Source organism: Panthera uncia (assembly GCF_023721935.1).
Source record: "Panthera uncia isolate 11264 chromosome A1 unlocalized genomic scaffold, Puncia_PCG_1.0 HiC_scaffold_16, whole genome shotgun sequence".
Lineage (NCBI taxonomy): Eukaryota > Metazoa > Chordata > Mammalia > Carnivora > Felidae > Panthera > Panthera uncia.
Window position 1 is genome coordinate 68,562,410 of NW_026057576.1, and position 20,781 is coordinate 68,583,190.

The following is a 20,781-nucleotide window of genomic DNA, read 5'->3' on the forward strand; positions in this document are numbered from 1 at the left end:
CTGTTTATTTTAAGAAACAACTTAGACACAAGATAAAACAGCATTTTTTTTTCAGTTTGTTAATTTTTGTTTGTTTTTTTACCTTGATTTTTACAGAATAAAGTTAAATACGTGTACTTTGAAGTAATAATTCTTCTGTAAATAACTGATTTATGAAGTATAATTGATAAGTTGATAAAAACTGCTGTTGAATAATAGCTCATGTGCATTCTCTTAGAGATGCTCAAAGGGACTTTCATGTTCCTCCTTCTATGCTTGCTGTGTTTCTAAGGCATAAGAGAAACGTTGATAACTGTATTTTACTGAAAAGAAGGCTAAAACCTGAAGCTGGTATTTGAATTGGGTCAATAATTTACTTTTTTGGCCTTAAATGCTCTCATGATCTTTTAGGAAACTGAGATCATGGTAGGCTTGGCTGGTTAATCATTTCTGTGTTTTCAGCTCAGTTTGGTCTCACTAATACTTTTTTTTTTTTTTGAATTGTTGATTCTCTTTGCCTGTAGCATGTGGTTCCTGTTGTTTAAATTACCAAGCTTTCTTTATCATGTGATCCTGTCACTCTATTGATAATTGATTGGATCAGGGATTAGTGTCTGACCCAAAGGCAGTCATGTATAGAAGGGTCATAGCTTAGGGTGTGTGTGGGGTGAGGTGGGAAAGGGGTGAGTGTGGATGTGGATATGTGTGTGGTGGGGTGCAGAGAAGGTTGTGACATTTGAACTGAAATAGCTGAAAGATGAGAAGGAGTGGGCAGCGAGGGAAGCTCCACAGTAAGCCCTCTCCGGGCAGAGGGACTGGCAGGTGTAAATGTATTAAGGCAGGAATGAGATGAGCCTGCTGATGGAGAGAAAGAAGCTGGTGTGGTCAGAGAATAGTGCATGAGGAGGCACATGGTACAGTTTGGAAAGGTAGGCTCAGGGCAGATCAGTTGGACCTTTGTAATAAGCTGGGATTTTCATCTACATGGCACTGGGAAGCCACTAGGGGAATTAAAGCATGTGGTGACATAATGTGATGTACTTGTTTATTACTACAAGAAGAATGCACATCAGAATGAAGAATATGATGATATGAGTAGAAAGATTTAAGCTACATACTCCTTTAGAAGTAGGTAAAGTCTCATACCTGCCCACCTGCAGATGCCCTCCTTAATTCCGTCCTGTTCTCAGGACATACCTCTCTGTGAAAACAAAGCTGTCTTCTAATTTATACTTGTCAGTAAGTCCCAGCCTTACCTTCAAATGTTCATCTAATACCAAGAATCATTCCTCTTCCCATAATGGTTTATTTCCCCAAGACTGGATTATTTGGTCTTGACGCTCCAGTAAGAGAGCCCATAGGAACCTTTGGTCTTCAATCCCAAGAGCAGTTAAGAGGTAGGTGTGGATATAAAGGGAATACATGGCAGTCTAGGTCAAGGTGGCCACTTGAAGTTCTGTCTCCTTTGATAAATTCCCACCAGTGTTAATTACTGATATGCTTCTTTGACTTTTTGTCTGGCTAGCAGGTGATGGTTATACCACACATGCATGCTTAAATGACTGCTTGTATATGGCAGGTATGCACCTGCACACGTGTACACTCACGTTGTAGTGGACCATTTGCTGGTACAACATCCCTTATACTGTGGGTGAGTTATTTAAACCAGTTATGATCCCATTGTCTTCCCTGACAATTATTGATATAGGGATAGATCAATGAAGGCTTAAGCCAGTCTGGGTCAACGAAACATGATGAGAAGCTTTTCTGAGATTCCCAGGAGAGAATCTCTCTAGTGCTTAGGAGAGCATTGGTGTTAAAGCTTTTTGCCCCTCCCCTTTTCTCCTCCCACACCTTTTGTGAGTGAGAGGGCTTGGTGCTGCTCGCGGCCATATTGCAACTATGAGGATCTCCAGCTTAAGGACACAGTTGACTTACACAATGGTACAGATCCAAGAGAATGGCAGAGAGATCCAGAATTGTGTGATGTGCTTTTAGAAAAATTTGTGTGTAAAAGTGTTGATGGAGTGCGTATTATTTTAAGACTATTTTTGCATTGGATTTGGGGACTGATTTTTGCATTGGATTTGTGGACTGATAAAACACTCATTTATTAATATTTAATGAAAACTATAGAAACCCAGAGGTTAAAGCATTAATCCTCACTTATTGGGGAACCTGTCTCAGGGCTGTGAGTTGCTTTAATGTTGTTGCCAGAACTATCTGCATATCATATGTGTGTGTGTTAAGGGATCCAAGAGGTAGAAGATAGGTAGGCTTGAGAAAAGTATTAGAAGCAGATTAGCAAGGTGTTAGCTCTTCTTTGTGGTTTTGCTTCTTCAAAATCTTTCTGCTTGCCTGTTTACTTTCACCTGCTGCTTCTCTGCTCTCGTGGCCCTGGTGGAACAGGCAAATTCATAGCCCCTGAGCTTATGTATTTTAGGGCTGGCATCCTGAAAAGAGGAGAGCTCCTTTTTTCTTTCTGTCCTCATTCCTAGGAAAGGGACTATGATAGATGTAGTTTGGGTTAGCTGCTTTTTGCTCTAATCATCTCTGTTCAGGGGGCAAGATCACATCATTCAAAAGGGCTGCAGTTGAGGGGTCTTTGGCTGTGGTTGGGAAAAGGGACAGTTCAGGAAAGTTGTGAGCTGGCTAACTCTGCCACAAAATGTCTGTTACGCCCTCTTATCATAGGGCAGTGTGATCATTGCAGCAGAGTATATGTGGTGTAGGTATTGCATGAAAGTAGTGGTTAATTCTGGTAGGTTTGGGATTGAGTGTAGTTGGGAGAGAAAATTGTCACACTTTATGTAAGAGGTAGGTGTGTGTGTGTTTGTGTGTTTGAAATGATTACTTGAGAGATTTTGTATTTGTGTAGTCAATTCCCTAGGAATTGATACCTATTCTAAAAGCTCTGTGCCCTTATAAAGCTGTGTTTCATCATTGTAGCTTTTTCAGAGTTATGAAGTACACATGGAGAAAAAAAATCATGGACTTTTTGAGCCAGGAGAAATTTAGAGCTTAACTAATTTGATTCCTTGATGGGGCAGATGCTGGTGAGTACAAAATTGAAGAAGGGGCGCCTGGGTGGTTCAGTTGGTTAAACGTCCGACTTCAGCTCAGGTCACCATCTCGCGGTCTGTGAGTTCGAGCCCCGCGTCGGGCTCTGGGCTGACGGCTCAGAGCCTGGAGCCTGCTTCCGATTCTGTGTCTCCCTCTCTCTCTGCCCCTCCCCTGTTCATGCTCTGTCTCTCTCTGTCTCAAAAAATAAATAAAACGTTAAAAAAAAAAATTAAAAAAAAAAAAAGTTGAAAAAGGTTCACTGCCCTGAAGAGGTTGATTGGGGAGAGATGCAGCGGGGAGGAGAGTGTGGTAGATGGCCTCTCGGGAAAGTCAGATGATGCGGTTACTTTTGATCAGGAATAGTGTCGTGGAAAGTCCCATGAAGAAGGTGGCTTTTGGACGAGGCCTCGGAGACAGGCAGTATTTAGATAAGATGGTAGAGGAGAAGCACAGACCTACAAAAGGGGGAAGGATGTTTCAGAAAGGGGGCTGGTTTTCCTGGCTCTCTCTCCGAAATAAGCTTGGAATCTGACCACTTCTCAGCACTCCCCACGCTGCCGTCTAGTCTGGTCACCAGGGCCTCTCCTCTGCATCGTTGCTTTGGCTTCCTTCTTGCTCTCCAGGTTTCCATCCTTACCTCCCTCAAGAGTATTCACAAAACCCAGTCAGAGTGATCTGTCAACATGTAAGTCAGATATCAAAGCATTTCTTGGCTAAAAACCAAGCCATGAAATACCTTTAATAGCTTCCAGTTTCATTCAGAATCAGAGCCAAAGTCCTTTAAGACTCCCCCTGACCTCCCTGCACTGTTCTGACCTAATTATTTTACTCTTTCTTGCTTCCTTTGTTTTAGTTCTTCTTTGAGCTAACATATGCTTACAACCTCAGGGCATTTTCACTTGCTAGTGTCTTTGCTTGGAACACTGTCCCTCCAGATAGATCTTTTTTTTTTTTTTCTTTTTTAAGTTTTTATTTATATATTTTGAGAGAGAGAGAGAGAGAGAGAGTGAGCGAGCAAGTTTGGGAGGGGCAGAGAGAGAGAGGGAGAGAGAGAGAATTCCAAGCAGACTCTGCACTGTCAGCACAGAACCTGAGGCAGGGCTCGAATCACAAACCTTGAGATCGTGACCTGAGATGAAATCAAGATGTGGATGCATAACCGACTGAGCCACCCAGGCACCCCCAAATAGATCTTCTTTAGGCCATTATCTAAAGTCATCTTCTCAAAGATGCCTACCCTAACTTTACTATTAAAATTGTAGGTTACCATTCCCCACCTCACACTCTTAATTCCCGTTTCCCAATTTATTTTTCTCCAAAATATGTATTGGTGCCTGATAGATACTTAGTAACCTACACAACCACAGGAGTTTTGTTTTGATCATTACTATTCCCTCATGTACTTAGAACTGTATCTGGCTCATATATATTTGTTTGATGAGTAAGAGGTGGATTGTCTACCTTTGGGCCATTCATGGAAGAGATTTGATGCCCTAAATTCCCTCGTAAGTAGATAGATGTTTATAAATGCAGAAAACACATGTAAGGCATCTCTGCAGGATGATTCAGCTGGCGCTCATAATTATAGTGACTGGACTTTTAAACCTTTTGTCATATAAGCTTGTGTTTGGTAAACTTCATCTGTAAAGGACTGATAAATGTTTTAGACTTTGCAGGCCATACTGTCACAGCTGATCAACTCGGTTGTCACCACACAACTCTGTAGTTGCAGTGTGAAAGTGGCCCTAGACCACAGGAAATGCATGGGTATGGTTGTATTCTAATAAAACTTTATTTATGGACACTACAATTAGAGTTTTATAGAATTTAACATGTCATGAAGTTTTTTGTCTCCAGTTATTTAAAAATTTCCCTTTTTAGTTGGACAGAAATGGACTACTCTGTGGTCTGTTTGAAACAGATGTATATCTCTGCAAATATATTTAGTCTACTATATATTTCACTCTCGTGCTGGTAAGCGCTTATGTAGTTGTGGCCATTGGAAAGAGACTCTGGGCAGATCAAAAAGTATATGGTACAGTTATTTCTACTAAATGGATGCGGAGTGTAGAATAATAGGGAAAATAAAAAAGTAAGGATAATATAGAAGTAATCTTAGAATGTGTTGTTTAATTTGAATGTGTAGGGCCTAGTAATCATTTTCAGTAACATTCGATTTACATTCTCATCAGCTGAGAATGTGAACAATGAATTCAGAAATGCTGTGGAGGAATTATTTTCAGAACTAAAAATCTTCTGTGTATTGAGAATTAATTGCATTGATAAAATATATGTAAAATATAGTAGCTTATATAAATATTAATGTTAGATTTATAACATGTCTGGTCTTCCCAAAAGATTTGAATTATGCTCTCGAAGAGGCCAGGGATTTATGCGCCCAGCCCCAAATAGAGTTGTGCAGGATCTGGCTGCCTGATAGATGTGGAATTCGGACATCAGAAGCACCACTCTGTGGGTGCTTAATACATTCATACTGGTTGATTGTTAATGTTTATTTATTTAAAAAAAAATTTTTTTTTAACGTTTTATTTATTTTTGAGACAGGGAGAGACAGAGCATGAACGGGGGAGGGTCAGAGAGAGAGGGAGACACAGAATCTGAAACAGGATCCAGGTTCTGAGCAGTCAGCACAGAGCCCGATGTGGGGCTCGAACTCACGGACAGTGAGATCGTGACCTGAGCCCAAGTCAGACGCTTAACCGACTGAGCCACCCAGGCGCCCCTGATTGTTAATGTTTAAATGTATGGATTAAGTATTTTCTGTGATGAAAAAATTGGAGAAAGTAGGTAAGCATGTCTGGAGGAACCAGAATTATGTCTTAGCACATTGCGGCTAATGTGGAGAAAAGGAATTCTTAGAAATAAAAGTCAAATGGTATGTGTGATAGAAATGAAGTTTTGGGGAAGATACAGGGATTAATGCTAATTTTAGTCTGTTTGTTTTCATGAAGCTGACCACAAGGTGGGGATATATTTTGTGTAGTCTCTGGATGACCTGTGACATCATCCCAAGTTGTTACAATAGAAGACTTAACATTATTTTAAATAACTTCTTTCTATTTTATTTAGAAATTTACAGATGGGTCAGTTTGAAACAATTATTTTGAAGATATATCTTGAATATTTAGTAGTGTGATCAATGATTATAATTTTTCCTCCCAATAGTGTAAGTTCTTATTTTAAGCCCTTAAAGTTACACCTGTCCAACCTAAGGTAATTTCTGTGCTGTTTTCTCATTTAAAAAAAAAAGCCTCCAAATCAATTTACACATGGTCAATTTGAAAATTCTTTAATTTCTTATGGATTGGATAGTCCCTATTGGAAAAGGACTGAATTTCTTGAGGGCTCTATTAAAGGTAACCTAAAGAAGACAGAAGACTGTATTTAAATTTTTTTTGTTTTTTAACGTTTATTATTGAGAGACAGAGAGCGTGAGCAGGGGAGGGGCAGAGGGAGAGGGAGACACAGAATCTGAAGCAGGCTCCAGGCTCTGAGCTGTCAGCACAGAGCCGGACGCGGGGCTCGAACTCACGGACCGCGAGATCATGACCTGAGCCGAAGTCGGCCGCTCAACCGACTGAGCCACCCAGGCGCCCCACATAGTATTATTATTAAAAAAATTTTTTTTAATGTTTGTTTATATTTGGAGAGAGGAGAGAGACCCAAGAGTGCAAGCAGCAGAGGGGCAGAGAGAGAGGGAGACAGGATCCAAAACCGGCTCCAGGCTCTGAGCTGTCAGCACAAAGCCTGACGCAGGGCTTGAACTCCTGAACTGCAAGGTCATAACCTGAGCCAAAGTCGAACGCTTCACCAACTGAGCCACCCAAGCACCCATAATTACATAGCATCATTAAACCAGAGTTGAAGTCTTTGGTCAAGTAGAGTAACTCCAGTGTCAAAATTGAGCTGCTAAAACAGAATAACTTCCTAAACCATATTGCTTTATAGCATGAACAGTAGTACTCCAAAAACACTTTTTCTGTTTTGGAAGTGAAATATTGAAGGTAATAATAACTGTTTAAAATCTGTCAGAAGTATTTCACAGTACATGACAGTAAAGATTATATAGGTAATGTGAGGTTTCAAATGCAGAATAGTTTATCACAAGAAATTATATGATTGGTTTGGTATCTGATTTACTGAAGACATTTCCAGGCCCAGGTAAGAATATCCCCCCTGGAGTCTCCCCCTGGTTGTCCTACTAACAAGCCACTAATGAGCAGAATGAATCTCACTGTCCTTGTAACCAAACCTGCTTTTTGGTTCTGCATTTCAGTTGAGTTTTATGGCCTGAAAAGCCTTATAGTCATCTTTGGCTCTTCCCCTCCCTTACCCTTCTTAATGTGTTCATTCCCCCTAAATCTGTGGCCAGGCCTCCTGTTAGTATCACTGCAGCTTTTCTGACCTCTTTCCTCCTGCTAGATGCCACTGCTGTTCCAGTACCTCCTCACTTCCTCCTTTTCATCTGGGCCACTGATCTCTTCACCTCAGTCTTTCCTCCTTGGAGCCATCTCAATACCGCTGCCGTGCTCATCTTCCTGAAGTGTTTCAGAACTCTCTAGTGGCTCACCGTTGTCTGGAAGGCTGTGTTCCTCAAGCAGTAGTTCGTGATTCTTTTCTTTTAGTCAGTTTTCCAGCACCGTTTGTGCTTCCCTTCTCTGGCATTTCCGTTACCAAAGGCTACCTTACTGCTGTATTGTGACAGTCATTTCAAAGAAATTTTGTCTGTGTAACATCTTTTCCTCCTTGAGAATAGTGTCTTGCTCTTTTTTTGGAAGATTGCTTGCCTCTACTTGAGTCACATGTTGGGAGGGCAAGCAAGTATTCAAGCAAGCAGTGTTTTTGGCCAAGGGGAAGGAGCCAGTTGAGAGGAAGCGATGAAAGGTGTAGGGAAGAGGTAGGTTAGCCTCTTCAGGAAGGGTCTGAGTTAGTTAGGGCTAAGGGGCTAACAGCAGTATTCCTGTCTCAGGAACAAGGCTCCATGAATGCATCAGACATGGGCACGCAGGAAGGCAGGCAGAGTGTCCTCACCAGCCAACTGACTTCAAAGTCTTGCTTACATAGCAGCTTACTGTGGGTCCCCTCTGCTCTGTGTGCCTTACATATATCAATCCATTGAATCCTTACAGGTTCAGAAATAGGCACAGAGTGATTAAGTAACTGGTCAATGGCCAACCAGGTAGTTTATGGTAGAATTGGAGTTGAGGCAGGCACCACAGTCCCTGCTTTTAACTATTATACTTTGCTGCTCCTAATTACTGCCTTTCTTTCAATAAAATTATTTAAAACCCTGCTTGACCATTGTTTTGTCTGATCTAAGTGGCATGGGAGCTGAGGGGTGTACGGGTGGTGTCAGTTGTAACTTCAGAACTCCAAAAGCCTATGTCAGGGTGGTGATCACATGTTTGAAGGGAGTCACACTGGCTGGTAAAACATTTTAAGGATATCATTTTGCTGGCATTTATGCTTACTGGATGTTGATGTAAAATGAAGCTTAGCCTATTATATATGGTGTCCGTTTTCTCCCTCAGTCAAGTTACAGAATTGACTTAAATGAGGGGAGAAGATTGCATTCTGAAATCTCATTTATCAGAAGTTAGGAAGGCCCTGATTGGATTTCTGAGAAAGTCAGACATATCAGGTGATCTGAGTGCATTAAAATTGTTGCATATTTACTACAACTGAAGGTAGAAATTTTCTGAAGCAAAAGTTGGAATTTTTGAAATACTGCACTCATGTTTAATAAACTTCATTTGGCTCACAGTTTCCACCCATGTTTGCTTTATTCCAGTTACCATTATTGGTTTCCCAGAGTATTCTAGACTCACACTATCACAGTACTCATGCTGTATTGTGATTTTAATTGCTTGGCATATTGCATCCTCTTAGTTGGTATGTCAACTAAGGGAGCAGTGATAACATCTCTGTCTTGTCTGTCATGGTATCCCTAGATTTAGCACAGTGCCTGACACAGCATGGCTCCTTGGCAGGTACTTGTAGAATGAATGCATGACTAGCTGTTGAGTTGTACACCAAAGAAGTCTATAATTGAGATCTGGTTGTTGTTGGACTTCAGAGAAAGAGGAGACGTGTCTGGATGAACACTGGTTGTGTATAACCTCATCATCCTCCTCTGATGACCATACAACCCTTTACAGACCAGTGAGAGGTGTTTTTCTGTATACTTAAATGTTTGATTGCCCATGCTGCTTTTCCAAATCCTAGTTGTCTTTTTCCCTCAAATGCTTCCCTTTTTGTGTGAAGCCTTTGATTTCCCCATTGGACTCCTATTTATTTACTTTTAGCTTTTTTAGTGCATTTACTGTCTACCATGTATTATTTCTGTCGTTTGGTACGTATTGTTTGTTCTCCCAGACTGTAAACTTCTTGTGTGCAGAAATCAGATCTGTCCAAGCCAGCATGCTTCTAAGAGTAGAAAGGGACGCTAGTCAGGTGGATGCTAGGGTTGTAGTTATGTCCTAGGACTGTGCCAGGCATACCTGATGTATGCTCACTGTCAGTAGTCAGTGCATCGTCTTTGATTGTTGAATAAGCACTGGCCACCTGAACCTGTTCACAAGTGTGTGGGATGGCATGAGAAGGTGACAGGGTCTTAGTCTTGTCTTATTTCCATTACTTTACCCATTTAGTGACAGTGGGCAGTTGATTCCATCCCTTGGATCCTAATTTTACTGACCTGTCAGTAGGGATGATTATTTATGGCCAGCTGGTTTCTTAGCCTCTCCCTCTTTTTAAGCATAAGATACAAAAAACCTTTAAAAAATTTTTAAAAATGTTTATTTACCTTTGAGAGAGAGAGAGAACACACATGCAACAGATCGTGAGCAGGGGAGAGGGCAGAGAGAGAGGAAGACACAGAATCCGAAGTAGGCTCCAGGCTCTGAGCTGTCAGCACAGAGCCCACCGCGGGGCTTGAACTCATGAACTACGAGATCATGACCTGTGCCGAAGTCGGATGCTTAACCAACTGAGCCACCCAGCTGCCCCCAAAAAACCTTTTAAAACTGAGATGTTCTACAACGTAAGACATTACTGTGGATTGTAGAATAAATTAAGGACTAACTTTGTGAACAAACTAGAAACCTGCGGACTGAAATGTTTATCTGTAAAGTGGTGTTTAGGATAAAGTAAGCCTGAAAATAGTGCCCTGTAGACAGTGTTAAATAAGTCAATAAAAAATATTAGTATTTATTTAACTTTAAAAAATTAAAAAAAATGTTTCCTACCTAAAGAAAAATTAACCTCTATTTGGGTCATTCCACTACATCTTCTTGTCACTTTGTCTTCATTGCATTCTAGTTAATAACTAAACCAAAGAGTGAAAGTTGCAGGTTGATGGGTTAGACTGTGCTGAATAGAGTGGGGAATTAGTCTGTTGTTCTTGGCAATTAATTAAAAATCATGATCTCTGTTTTTTTAGCATTTCCGTTCAGTATTTGAAATAAGCTTTATACTGTTGGTTATCCTAGAGTATGGCAATTAAGTGTGCTAACAAAAAAGAATATCCCAACTTTCAGTAGAGTATGGTTTACTTACAAACCACGGTTCTTATTTCCATCCAGTAGTGGTATCGAAAACTTGATGTGTTCCAGAAAGCAGTAAATTAAGCAAGGAGTGTGGAAGGACTTCTGCTTGTAGTAAATTTTACAATAAATTCATAAATACTTCCAAAGGAAATAAGAAAAGTACATAATTCAGATCATATCCCAGAGCAATTAAACAATTTAAATTAAATTTAATATCTAATATTTGGACTAAACAAAAGTTCACTGGCCTTTCACCAGTTTACCACCTTACTATTCTTAGTCACTACTGGCAGTAAATGTTAATGGACTGTGAGGAATGAACAGGAAGCTGAGTCATGAGACATCTGTATTAACACCCCCTCATGCTAATTGAAGTATTATTAAATCTTAAGTTATTTTTTTACTTACACCGTAAAATTGCTTATCTAATTTCATAGTTATTATATGGTATATTCCAAAATTGTACTGGAAAAGTATTTGTTTTCAATCCAAAAGTACCAATTAATTTTAGTATTCATGAAACATTAAAAATAATTGGATCAGGGAGAAATGAAAGCACCTCATTTTTAATATCCAGAATGTGGGGATATAAAATATTTTATGTGAAGAGCATAGAAGGAAATTACAACTTCATAACTAATTTCTGTGTCCAGTTTACATAAGGAGAACCTTAGCACTACATAACAAATTTAAATGTGAAGCTTCTTACTTTGTCCTTTAAAAAACATACATTCTAAAATAAAAACTTGAAAATTTGTACCTGTATCTTTAATGAAAGCATTATTGCCATTATAATATAAATTAACTTCTTGGAGATGCCAGGTCTCTGGGTGATAAATTTAGCAATTTCTTCTGAGAAAATTTAGTGTTATTGAACTCATTGCCAGTATTTTGCTAATGTATTTTTTTAAATGTTCTAAATATTAAAACTAGAGTTTCTTTACAGGAGGGGAGGCTAGGATTCATCCCAACGTCTGACTTTTTACTTAACTCTAATTTTCTCAAAGCGATTGCTGAGGAAGTTATTGAATTTATTTTCTCTGGGTATCTTCTCTATTGCTTTTCTTTGATTCTTGTCATTGCAAGGAGTCTGAGAGTTTACATGATAAAGGAAATCTGTGGAACTAATCCTAGAAACCTCTTTCTGTTTTCTCACATAACACCTCCAGGCACAGAAAAGACAAAATACTTCATTTGCATTCTCAAACATTAGGAACTTAGAATGAGTCTTTCAGCTGGAAATGTTATTGCATCTACATTTCCCCTGAAGAAAAAAAAAAGGTTAACAGCCCACTCAGGTTTATGTGAACTCATCTCTTTTTAGTATCCTGATCTGCACAAAGAGTAGAGAACGGTGAAGCTTAAGTGCCCAGCATCTTTCTTCTTTACAATCAGTTAGACTCTGGAAATAGATCTCAGTGCTGATTACAAGGAAATAAAAAGAAAAAACCAGATAGGCACAAAAGAGATGGCAAACACCGACAGACTTTAATCTTAAATCTTCTAAAGTGGAAAGAACATTTCCAATGTGAATATAGGATCTACTAACTAGAATTAAAAAAAAAACAAAAAAACAACCAAAAACATTTTCCCTGTGAGCTTGAAAAGCTGACCCAGGAACTACAGAGATATTCAGCAATTTATAGTTTTTTAAAAAGGTTTTTATTAAATTAAAATGTACCAAATGTATCAAAAACCTCTTGTTTGCCCTAAGTACCTTTGTCAGAAACCCAACATTTAATAAAAGAAATTTAACCATTTTCTGACTTAGTAATAGTTGGAAAGTAGAAATGGAAATCATTCCACTCACTACCAAATATTAGAAGTAGAAAGTCTTCTTTTGCTGTAATGCTCACTTCCTGTGAATGAAAAACAAGGTTTTATGTGTAACTATATTCCTCACCTAGAAAACCTGACTTCTGCCAATTGTTACAGTGGGGAAAGTTACTACTAGTCTATTTCTCTAACTAAATATTGTACATGGCGATCATCTGGAAGTAATAATATTACTTGAGTGCACTATGCCAAGTAGACACTTAAAACAAAATATACACTAGACTGAATGAAATCCAGATACTGGTAATATTGAAAGAGAAAGAGACAGATTCCTTTGGTTAAACTAAGTCACAGCATATACAGTGTACCGTAAGCTAAATACAGTTTGTAAGTATGTCATTAAGTTTCAGTTGATCTTGTGATTAAGATCCCAAACAAATGAAAAAATTGTGTTGGTTTATGTTTACATTTAGAATTTTAAAATAGAACCTTTGTCTCTCCTCTGTCACCTATCTCCCATATCAGTCAAATTCATTAATGTTCTGGGGCGCCTGGGTGGCTCAGTCGGTTAAGCGGCCGACTTCGGCTTAGGTCATGATCTCGCGGTCCGTGGGTTCGAGCCCTGCGTCTGTGCTGACAGCTCAGAGCCTGGAGCCTGTTTTGGATTCTGTGTCTCCCTCTCTCTGACCCTCCCCTGTTCATGTTCTGTCTCTCCCTGTCTCAAAAATAAATAAAACGTTAAAAAAAATAAAAAATTCATTAATGTTCTTAATCCTAATTTTTTTAGTCACATAAATTGGGTTCTTAATGCATGGTGAGCTGACTAGCACATTAAAGAAAATGACTCTTATAAAGGTAGGGCGTTGGAGGCTGATGACACCCTTTACTAGGGTTATTCTGCACCTCTCTTTATTGATACCCCACAGTCCACGTGGAGGAAAATGAATTAGGATTTGGACTCCAGTCTTCTTTAATCACACACAGGTACACTGCACAGCCTGAGGCCTCTGGTAGAATATTGGATGGTGAGGGTGGGAGTGTTCACCCACCTACTTGTCTGCTCCTGGTCCAGCCATTGGTTTCACTCCTATAAGCTGATGGCTACTGTGAAATTGTTTTTGAAATTTTTATCATAAAACAAAAGATACAGGAAAAACTATGCAAGACAAATGTGTGGCTTGCCTAGGGTAAATTAATCTTGGAATCACTACATAGGTCTAGACATGAGACGTTTGCCCTGATTCTTGTCCATGTGACCCATGTCCATCTTAGCCTCCAGTCTTTCCCTATATGTGCTCACTACTTGAGTTTTGTAGTAATCATTTTCTTGCATTTAAAAATAATTCTGTGGTCCAAACGTGCATCCCTAGACACTATGGTTTGTCTTGCCCATTTATTTTAAGCTTTCATGTCTTTTAAATTTCTCTTAATCCATAGGTTCTCTTTTCATACCTTTTCCTTACAATTTTCTGTTGAAGAACCCTGGGTTATTGACTTGTAGAATTTTTGTCAGACTTGACTTAGTTTATTGCAGACTCGAGTTGCAGGTCAGTGTTTTCCTTCATTCTTGGCATTTTCTACAAATTGGATTCCTACCCCTGGATTCAGAGATGGGATCAGATTCAGGTTTTGATGCATTTGGCCAAGACTGTAGGAGCACATTAGTGTCTTGTTAGCACTTTTTAAGATCTAAGCAACGGTCGATGCTTACTGTCTATATTTAGTATTTCACTGGATTGCAAAATGGTGATACTTTAACATCTTTTTCGTTAATTAATTAGAATATACTTATAAAGAGACTCTGCCACATTTATTGTTTGGTTACCTAGCGGTACGACTCCTTTAGAAAGAGCAAGATAAATGCCTAATTCTTTACTTTTATGTTATGTTTTTGAGGTAATGAATCGGTTCCTTATTCACAATTGACCCAATTCTTATAAAAAGTGTCATTATGAAATCATAGATTAAAACATATTTTGTAGGCTTAAATCTGTTGGAATTATTAGTGAAGCTTAAGTTGTTTCTCTTAGGCCAGTGGGTCCTAAGTTGGTTCATGCTCTTTTTGACTTGACCTCGTAATCTTTTATAGCTTCCTTGTTCTCTGGTCTAACAAGACATTCTAGGCTTAAGTTTTACATTTCCTGCTCCAGGCCTTTAATCAGCCATCTTATCAAGATGCATTGGTTTTTTAAAAAATGGTATCGGAGGCCACAGCATGCCAGACATGGTCATTGCTACTCATGGTCATCGTTTGTAGGCCTTTTCAGTTTATAGGGCCAGGAAGATATGTGTGTTAACAAGTTTATTTTTTTAACACGTTTTATGTTACATATGTGTATTACGTATGATGTATGTGTTAACAATGTTCCATTAATAGAATATATAACATTCTAATACATTTAATATGTGTATTTATTAAAAAAATTTTTTTTAACGTTTATTTATTTTTGAGAGAGACAGAGACAGAATGCGAGTGGGTTAGGGGCAGAGAGAGAGGGAGACACAGAATCTGAAGCAGGCTCCAGGCTCTGAGCTGTCAGCACAGAGCCCGACGCGGGGCTTGAACTCATGAACTGTGAGATCATGACCTGAGCTGAAGTTGGATGCTCAACCGACTGAGCCATCCAGGTGCCCCTAATATGTGTATTTAGATATAATGCTATCCCCAAGCCCAAATAGGGTACATAAAATCTAAATGTATAGTATAGATGTTGCATAATATATATACTATATTATAAATATGCAACAATTTTCTTCTATATATAACATGAAATAAAAGTATATAGACTGTGCTTTATGTGAGATTAAAAATACCTCCTGTGTTTATAGTGATACTTATAATTAAAATTCAGGATTGCAGAACTTTTACTTACCCTCTTCTTTGTCATTCTTTCATATTTAGAGTTCTGACTCTCAGGGACAGGGGAGATGATGAAATTAGAAGCCTTCATAATTACGTGTCAGTAATACACACACAGCAACCTCAGGATAGCAGTGTCAACACCGATATGATTACTGAAAACATTAAAGAAGTTTTACACATCATCTTTCTATTCTTCCCTCGCTTTAAAAGTAGTTGTACTGTATCTGTACTGTCAGAAAATACAGCTAGTATAAAGTATACTCTCTCAGGTAGCTATAGACCATTTATGTTGACCTCTTTTTAGTCATTTTGGTTGGTTTTCTGAAGCTCATTCTGTAGTAAAGGAGTGGACAAACTTTTTTGTAAAGGTCCAGGTGGCAATTATTTTTGGCCTTGCAGGCCATCCAGTGTGTTGCAAATAGTCTTATTGTGGTCATGAGAAAGGAGCCATACAACATGTAAACTAATGCTTTCAGCTTCATGTAATTTACATATATCATGATACAGTATTCTAATTTTTTTTCCATAAATGTTTCCCCCCTAAAATCCATTTTTAGAGTGTGGACTGGACAGAAACAGGTAGCAGGCCATATGTGGCTCACAGCCTGTAGTTTGCAAACCCCTATTTTACTCGATTCCTCAGAAAAAGGCCCGGAGTTGTTGCTTATCATTATGTTTACTCTGCAATACTTAGACATCAGTTTTGTTGGATTTAAAATCCTTGGCTCATACTTTTTCTTGACCACATTATTCAGTTTTCTTTTGGCATGGATTATTGTTGTCAGAGTCTGGTGATAATTTATTTAAAAAAAAAATTTTTTTTTAACATTTATTGAGAGACAGACACTGAACATGAGCAGGGAAGGGCCAGAGAGAGAGAGGGAGACACAGAATCTGAAGCAGGCTCCAGGCTCTGAACTGTCAGCACGGAGCCCGACACGGGGCTCGAACTCACAGACCATGAAATCATGACCTGAGTCAAAGCCAGACGCTCAACCGACTGAGCCACCCAGGCGCCCCAGAGTCTGGTGATAATTTAAACTTCTCTTTTATATAAATGACATATTCTTTTTTTTTCCTTGCATTTTTTCTTTTTCTTTTAAGCAGTATTGCTAGAATGTGTCATTCTGGGTTGAATTTCTCAGGTTTACTGTAGTATTTTTTTTGCTATGTATTTTCAATTTTAAGACGGTTTTCTTGAAATAGAGTTTTTAGTATTTGCTTTAATTTTCTTGAAAGACTCCTCTTATCCATATGTTGGATGTTCTTTATTTTGTCATTTTCTCTTACGTCGTTTAAAAATAGTTTTTTTTCTTGATGTTTAAATTTAGAATAATGTCTTTCTTTCACTTTCTATTTCTTGTAAGGCATTAGCTGTTTTCTTTATTCACTCTTGAGTTTCCTCTGGGTTCGTCTTCATTTCTAGAAAGATATTTTAATTTCTGATTGCATCTTGAGGTCAGTCACTTCATTTCTGAACATTTCTAATACTGATTTATGTTATTTAATGTGTCCTATTACTTTAACATGTCTTTCAGCTTGTTTTGAAACAGCAGGTAACAGTTTTAATCTATTATGTGTTGGTATGTTTTTCTCGTTTTTTTTTTTTTTCTTTCCTTCATATACAGTATTCTCATCCATATTTTTTTTCCTTACAAAAACATTGTATGGGATTTTATCTTGACCTTTTTATTTCCTTAGTTTTATGTGTGAAGTTAGTTTTCTTCTATATTGCTTTTTTAAAAGAACTGCATATTTTTTTTTAAATGAGTGATACATGTCCAAGAAGTTTAAGTTTGAACAGAGATAGCAGGAAAAGGTTTATTCTGAGGACTTGAAAAGATGAATTAACCTTGTAATCTCCCTATTACTAATTTTTGTAAGTTTATTTATTTGAGAGCATGTGTGTGCCAGCAAGGGGAGGGGCAGAGAGAGAGGAGAGAAAGAATTCCAAGCTGACCCCACGCTGTCAGCACAGAGCCCAACATAGGTCTCAAACCCATAAATGGTGAGATCATGACCTGAGCCAACCTTAAGAGCCAGACGCTTAACTGACTGAACTGCCCAGGCGCTCCAATTCTTTTTGATGTTCATACTGTTATCATATTCAAGAGTTAGCCTTTCTATCTGCTACTGTATGCTTTTGACATAATCATACTATTTTTGGAAGCTTTTTCACTGGCTCACTTTTTTATCTCATGTACTAAGTTCCCTGCACCAATCCTGAACTGACCTTTTCTAACTGAAGTGTATTTTGTATTATTCCTTTCTTTTAGCAAGGAATACATTAAGGTCTGGAATCTGAGTCCATTGGGCAGTTCCGCAATTTTTTCATGGCTATGTCTCTTGTCTGACCCTGGTTTTATAATTATCGAAGTAGTAATTCTTGGTGAGCCTAATGTGTATGCATTTAAAAGAAATCTGAATTCATAGTAAAGCAGTTTAGTAACTGTTGTATTTCTGAGAATTTATTATGCATCAGACATTTTTTACAAGTGATGATTATTTCTGTTCTTCATTTACAACATAAAGCCTATTGTAAGTTAAATCTCATTATTCCCCTAAGATGCTGTTCAAAACCAACCCTTTTTCTTATTCTTCTATCAAAATTTGACCAGAATCATAAAATCACAGAATTTAGCAAGGGGAAGGAATCTTAGAGCAGTGATTTTGGCTTTTTGGATTTTGATTTTCAGCTTTTTGGATATTCCTATATATCACTCTTAAAATGTTTTCCAATGCCATTTAAAAAACACCCACTTTTTGGGACACCTGGGAAGCTTAGTCAGTTAAGCATCTGACTTTGGCTCAGATCATGATCTCACGGCTTGTGAGTTTGAGCCCTGCATCGGTCTCTGTGCTGACAGCTCAGAGCCTGGATCCTGCTTCGGATTCTGTCTCCCTCTCTCTCTGCCCCTCTTCCACTTGTGCTCTGTCTCTATCTGTCTAAAAAATAAATAATGAACATTAAAAAATATTAAAAAAACACTTTTTTTTCCATGACTGTAAGACCTCTATCTGCCTTCAGGTATTATATGTATCATTCATGGTAAATTTACAAAGTCCCTAAAAAGCATATTTTCAGAAGTAAATTGTATTGCTGTGGAATGTCAAAAAGACTTACTGTGATTGAAGGAAATTGACAATTAGATGGATAACAATAAGATACAGGGTTAACAGAAGATTATCAAGAGGGTGGATAAATTCTTGCCTTACCTTCTAAATCATGCAATGACTTTGGTCAAAATCTCAGAACTTTTAAAACCTGCTCCATCACTTTGCAGTTATCATACTGTCTTACCCTAACTGCATCCTTGCTCTATTGGTCAAGGAGTTGTGGGAGTCAGGAGCCAGGATTCTGCATTCTCATTTTGCTTTAATTACATTTAAAGGCTAACCCAGGGAATACTACCAAAATGTAGATAAAAAGGAAATTGGTTCATTGGAACATCTCTTTGAGTAGTTAGTTACCCAGCTTACTACTGACTAATTTTCTTTTCTGTTGACTGGGACGAAAAGAATAGTTACTAAATACTTGATGTGAGCTTTTTTTCTTGGTAGTTTTTGCATTTTGGGGTGAGTAATTTTTCTCAAATCAGAATCCATGAGAAAAATCTAGTTGATGAGTGGTTCCTAGTTGTTGGGCCCTTGTTAATCAGAACTTTTACTGTACAATCGTAATGTATTTTGGATGTTCTCATTTATATTATTTCTCGAACTGTCTGCGTGGGTATTCTGACTACTTGGTTATATCTATCTAGCATAGTGGTATTTTAAAACAGCATTTATAATAAAAATACCTCCATCTTAGCAAGTAAAATGAGAATATGGAAAGACAGTTGATAGTTGAAATATGATTGTTTTCTTTTGACTTAGCATTTAGTGAGTTGCAGGTTTGGGATAAAGAGAAATGAATATGGTAGTTGCTGTGGTAGTTTATTGAGCTGGAGACCAATAGCATGGAGATGTGGGCCTGCAGTCACATTCCCCTCTTATAGAGAAGCTCCACTTTTCATGTGTTCTATCTACATTTTGGGGTTCCACAAAAGATTTTTTTTTTAATTAAGAAAAGTTTGTCCTATTACAACTAAATACAAACATTTGATGGAGAGGTACTTTATGAGCATCTGTTTTGGCTGAAAAGGTTTCTTACCTAACATTATGCCATTTGTAACTGGTAATTGTAGGTATTTGGGTTCCTGTGATGTATTTTAGGGTCCCTGTGGACCTTGCTGTCATACTATTCTCATGTTCTCTTTTTATCAGGACTTCTGGTTAACAGATAACTGATAGTTGTGATATTCAGCTTGATGTTTTACATTATTTTATTTAATCCTTCAACCAGACTTGCAAGGTGGTGGCTATTCCTATTATCACACAAAGAAAAGGAGGCTTTATTATTTTAGAATCTAAAAATTCCCTTCTGTCTTGTTTTTGGACATGAGGGAAAGTATACATCCTGAGTTTAAAAGCATCAGCTTTTCTATGCATTTTATCTGAGTGATTTCATCTGCAACTTTCAACTTTTTCCTTCATTTAATGCCTTTGAAACTCCGTATCTCAGCCTGGACTCATCTTAGAGCCTCTAGACCTCTCTGTCAGCTTTCTGAACACTATCTCATTGACCTCTCAGTTTAGCATGTGCAAAATTTAAGTCATCGTATGTCCTAATTATTTATCTCTTTGTACATTCCTTTTGTTGATTCCCTGTTCTCCTTCCACCTTCTGCTGTGGGTGTGTGTAATCTTCTTGGTTCATAATGACCGAGAGGCCAATCCAAGCAACACACTGCAGTAACCACTCTGGATAATACAGGGAGAATGAAGCTCCCCCAAGCCGAGTCTTTTTAGGTGCCAAGGCCAATAGATAGAATGTGAGACATAAAATACACGGTTTATTCTTTATACTGACCCAACCAGAGATCACTGGAGAATCGATAGGCACCTTACCCAGATGGCGCCCAGCATACAATCTGGTTTTCCTTTTTTTCATGTTTAATCTTCATTCTTTACCCAATAACCTCATTCTTTACTTCAGCAAGGCTCACCTTTACTTCTGTAAACCATGCTCTGTAGTGGCACTAATAACTACATCATATTTTGTTCTGTCCCTAATTAGTTCATTAGCAAAATTCACTAGCATTTTGTTCATTATAATACCACAAACACAGAGGGGGTAGATCTATTGCTGGGGAACTAAATATGAGTTATACAGAACAGTTTTTGTTGAAACTGTAACTCTACCTGGTAAATTCCCACTGTATTCTTGACTCATTTCTTATAGTCACAAAGATGTAAACATTCTCTACTTTCTTTTGTCTATTTCCCTGAGGTGTCAGTGATCTCGTTCCCTTGAATTAGCGGATATCCTGTGGTTTTCATCCATGTTGTCCCCTGTGTTTAGCTCTAAGCCTAGCACAGAGTTGGTGTTTAATAAAAGTGGATATTTGTGTTGAACTGGGCAGTGTGCTGCAGGGTTTAGAGAATACAAAGGTTTATAAGGTGTTTTAAAGGTGAACCTACTGTTTAGGTT

The 20,781-nt window shown here is 38.2% G+C and overlaps 1 protein-coding gene across 5 annotated transcripts in view; it reads left to right on the forward strand.

Annotated features, from left to right (window-relative positions):
• PCCA (propionyl-CoA carboxylase subunit alpha) overlaps positions 1–20,781 on the forward strand; it is a 483,211-nt gene that overhangs the window by 157,164 nt on the left and 305,266 nt on the right. Inside the window, exon 1 of one of the 5 annotated variants that reach the window (XM_049647164.1) lies at positions 2,946–3,035. The exons of the other annotated variants lie outside the window; for them this stretch is intronic. Within the exon in view, the coding sequence (XP_049503121.1) occupies positions 3,021–3,035 (15 nt within the window). The 5' untranslated portion in view covers positions 2,946–3,020. Of the gene's footprint in view, positions 1–2,945; positions 3,036–20,781 lie in introns of those variants that run through there. 5 annotated transcript variants of the gene reach the window in all.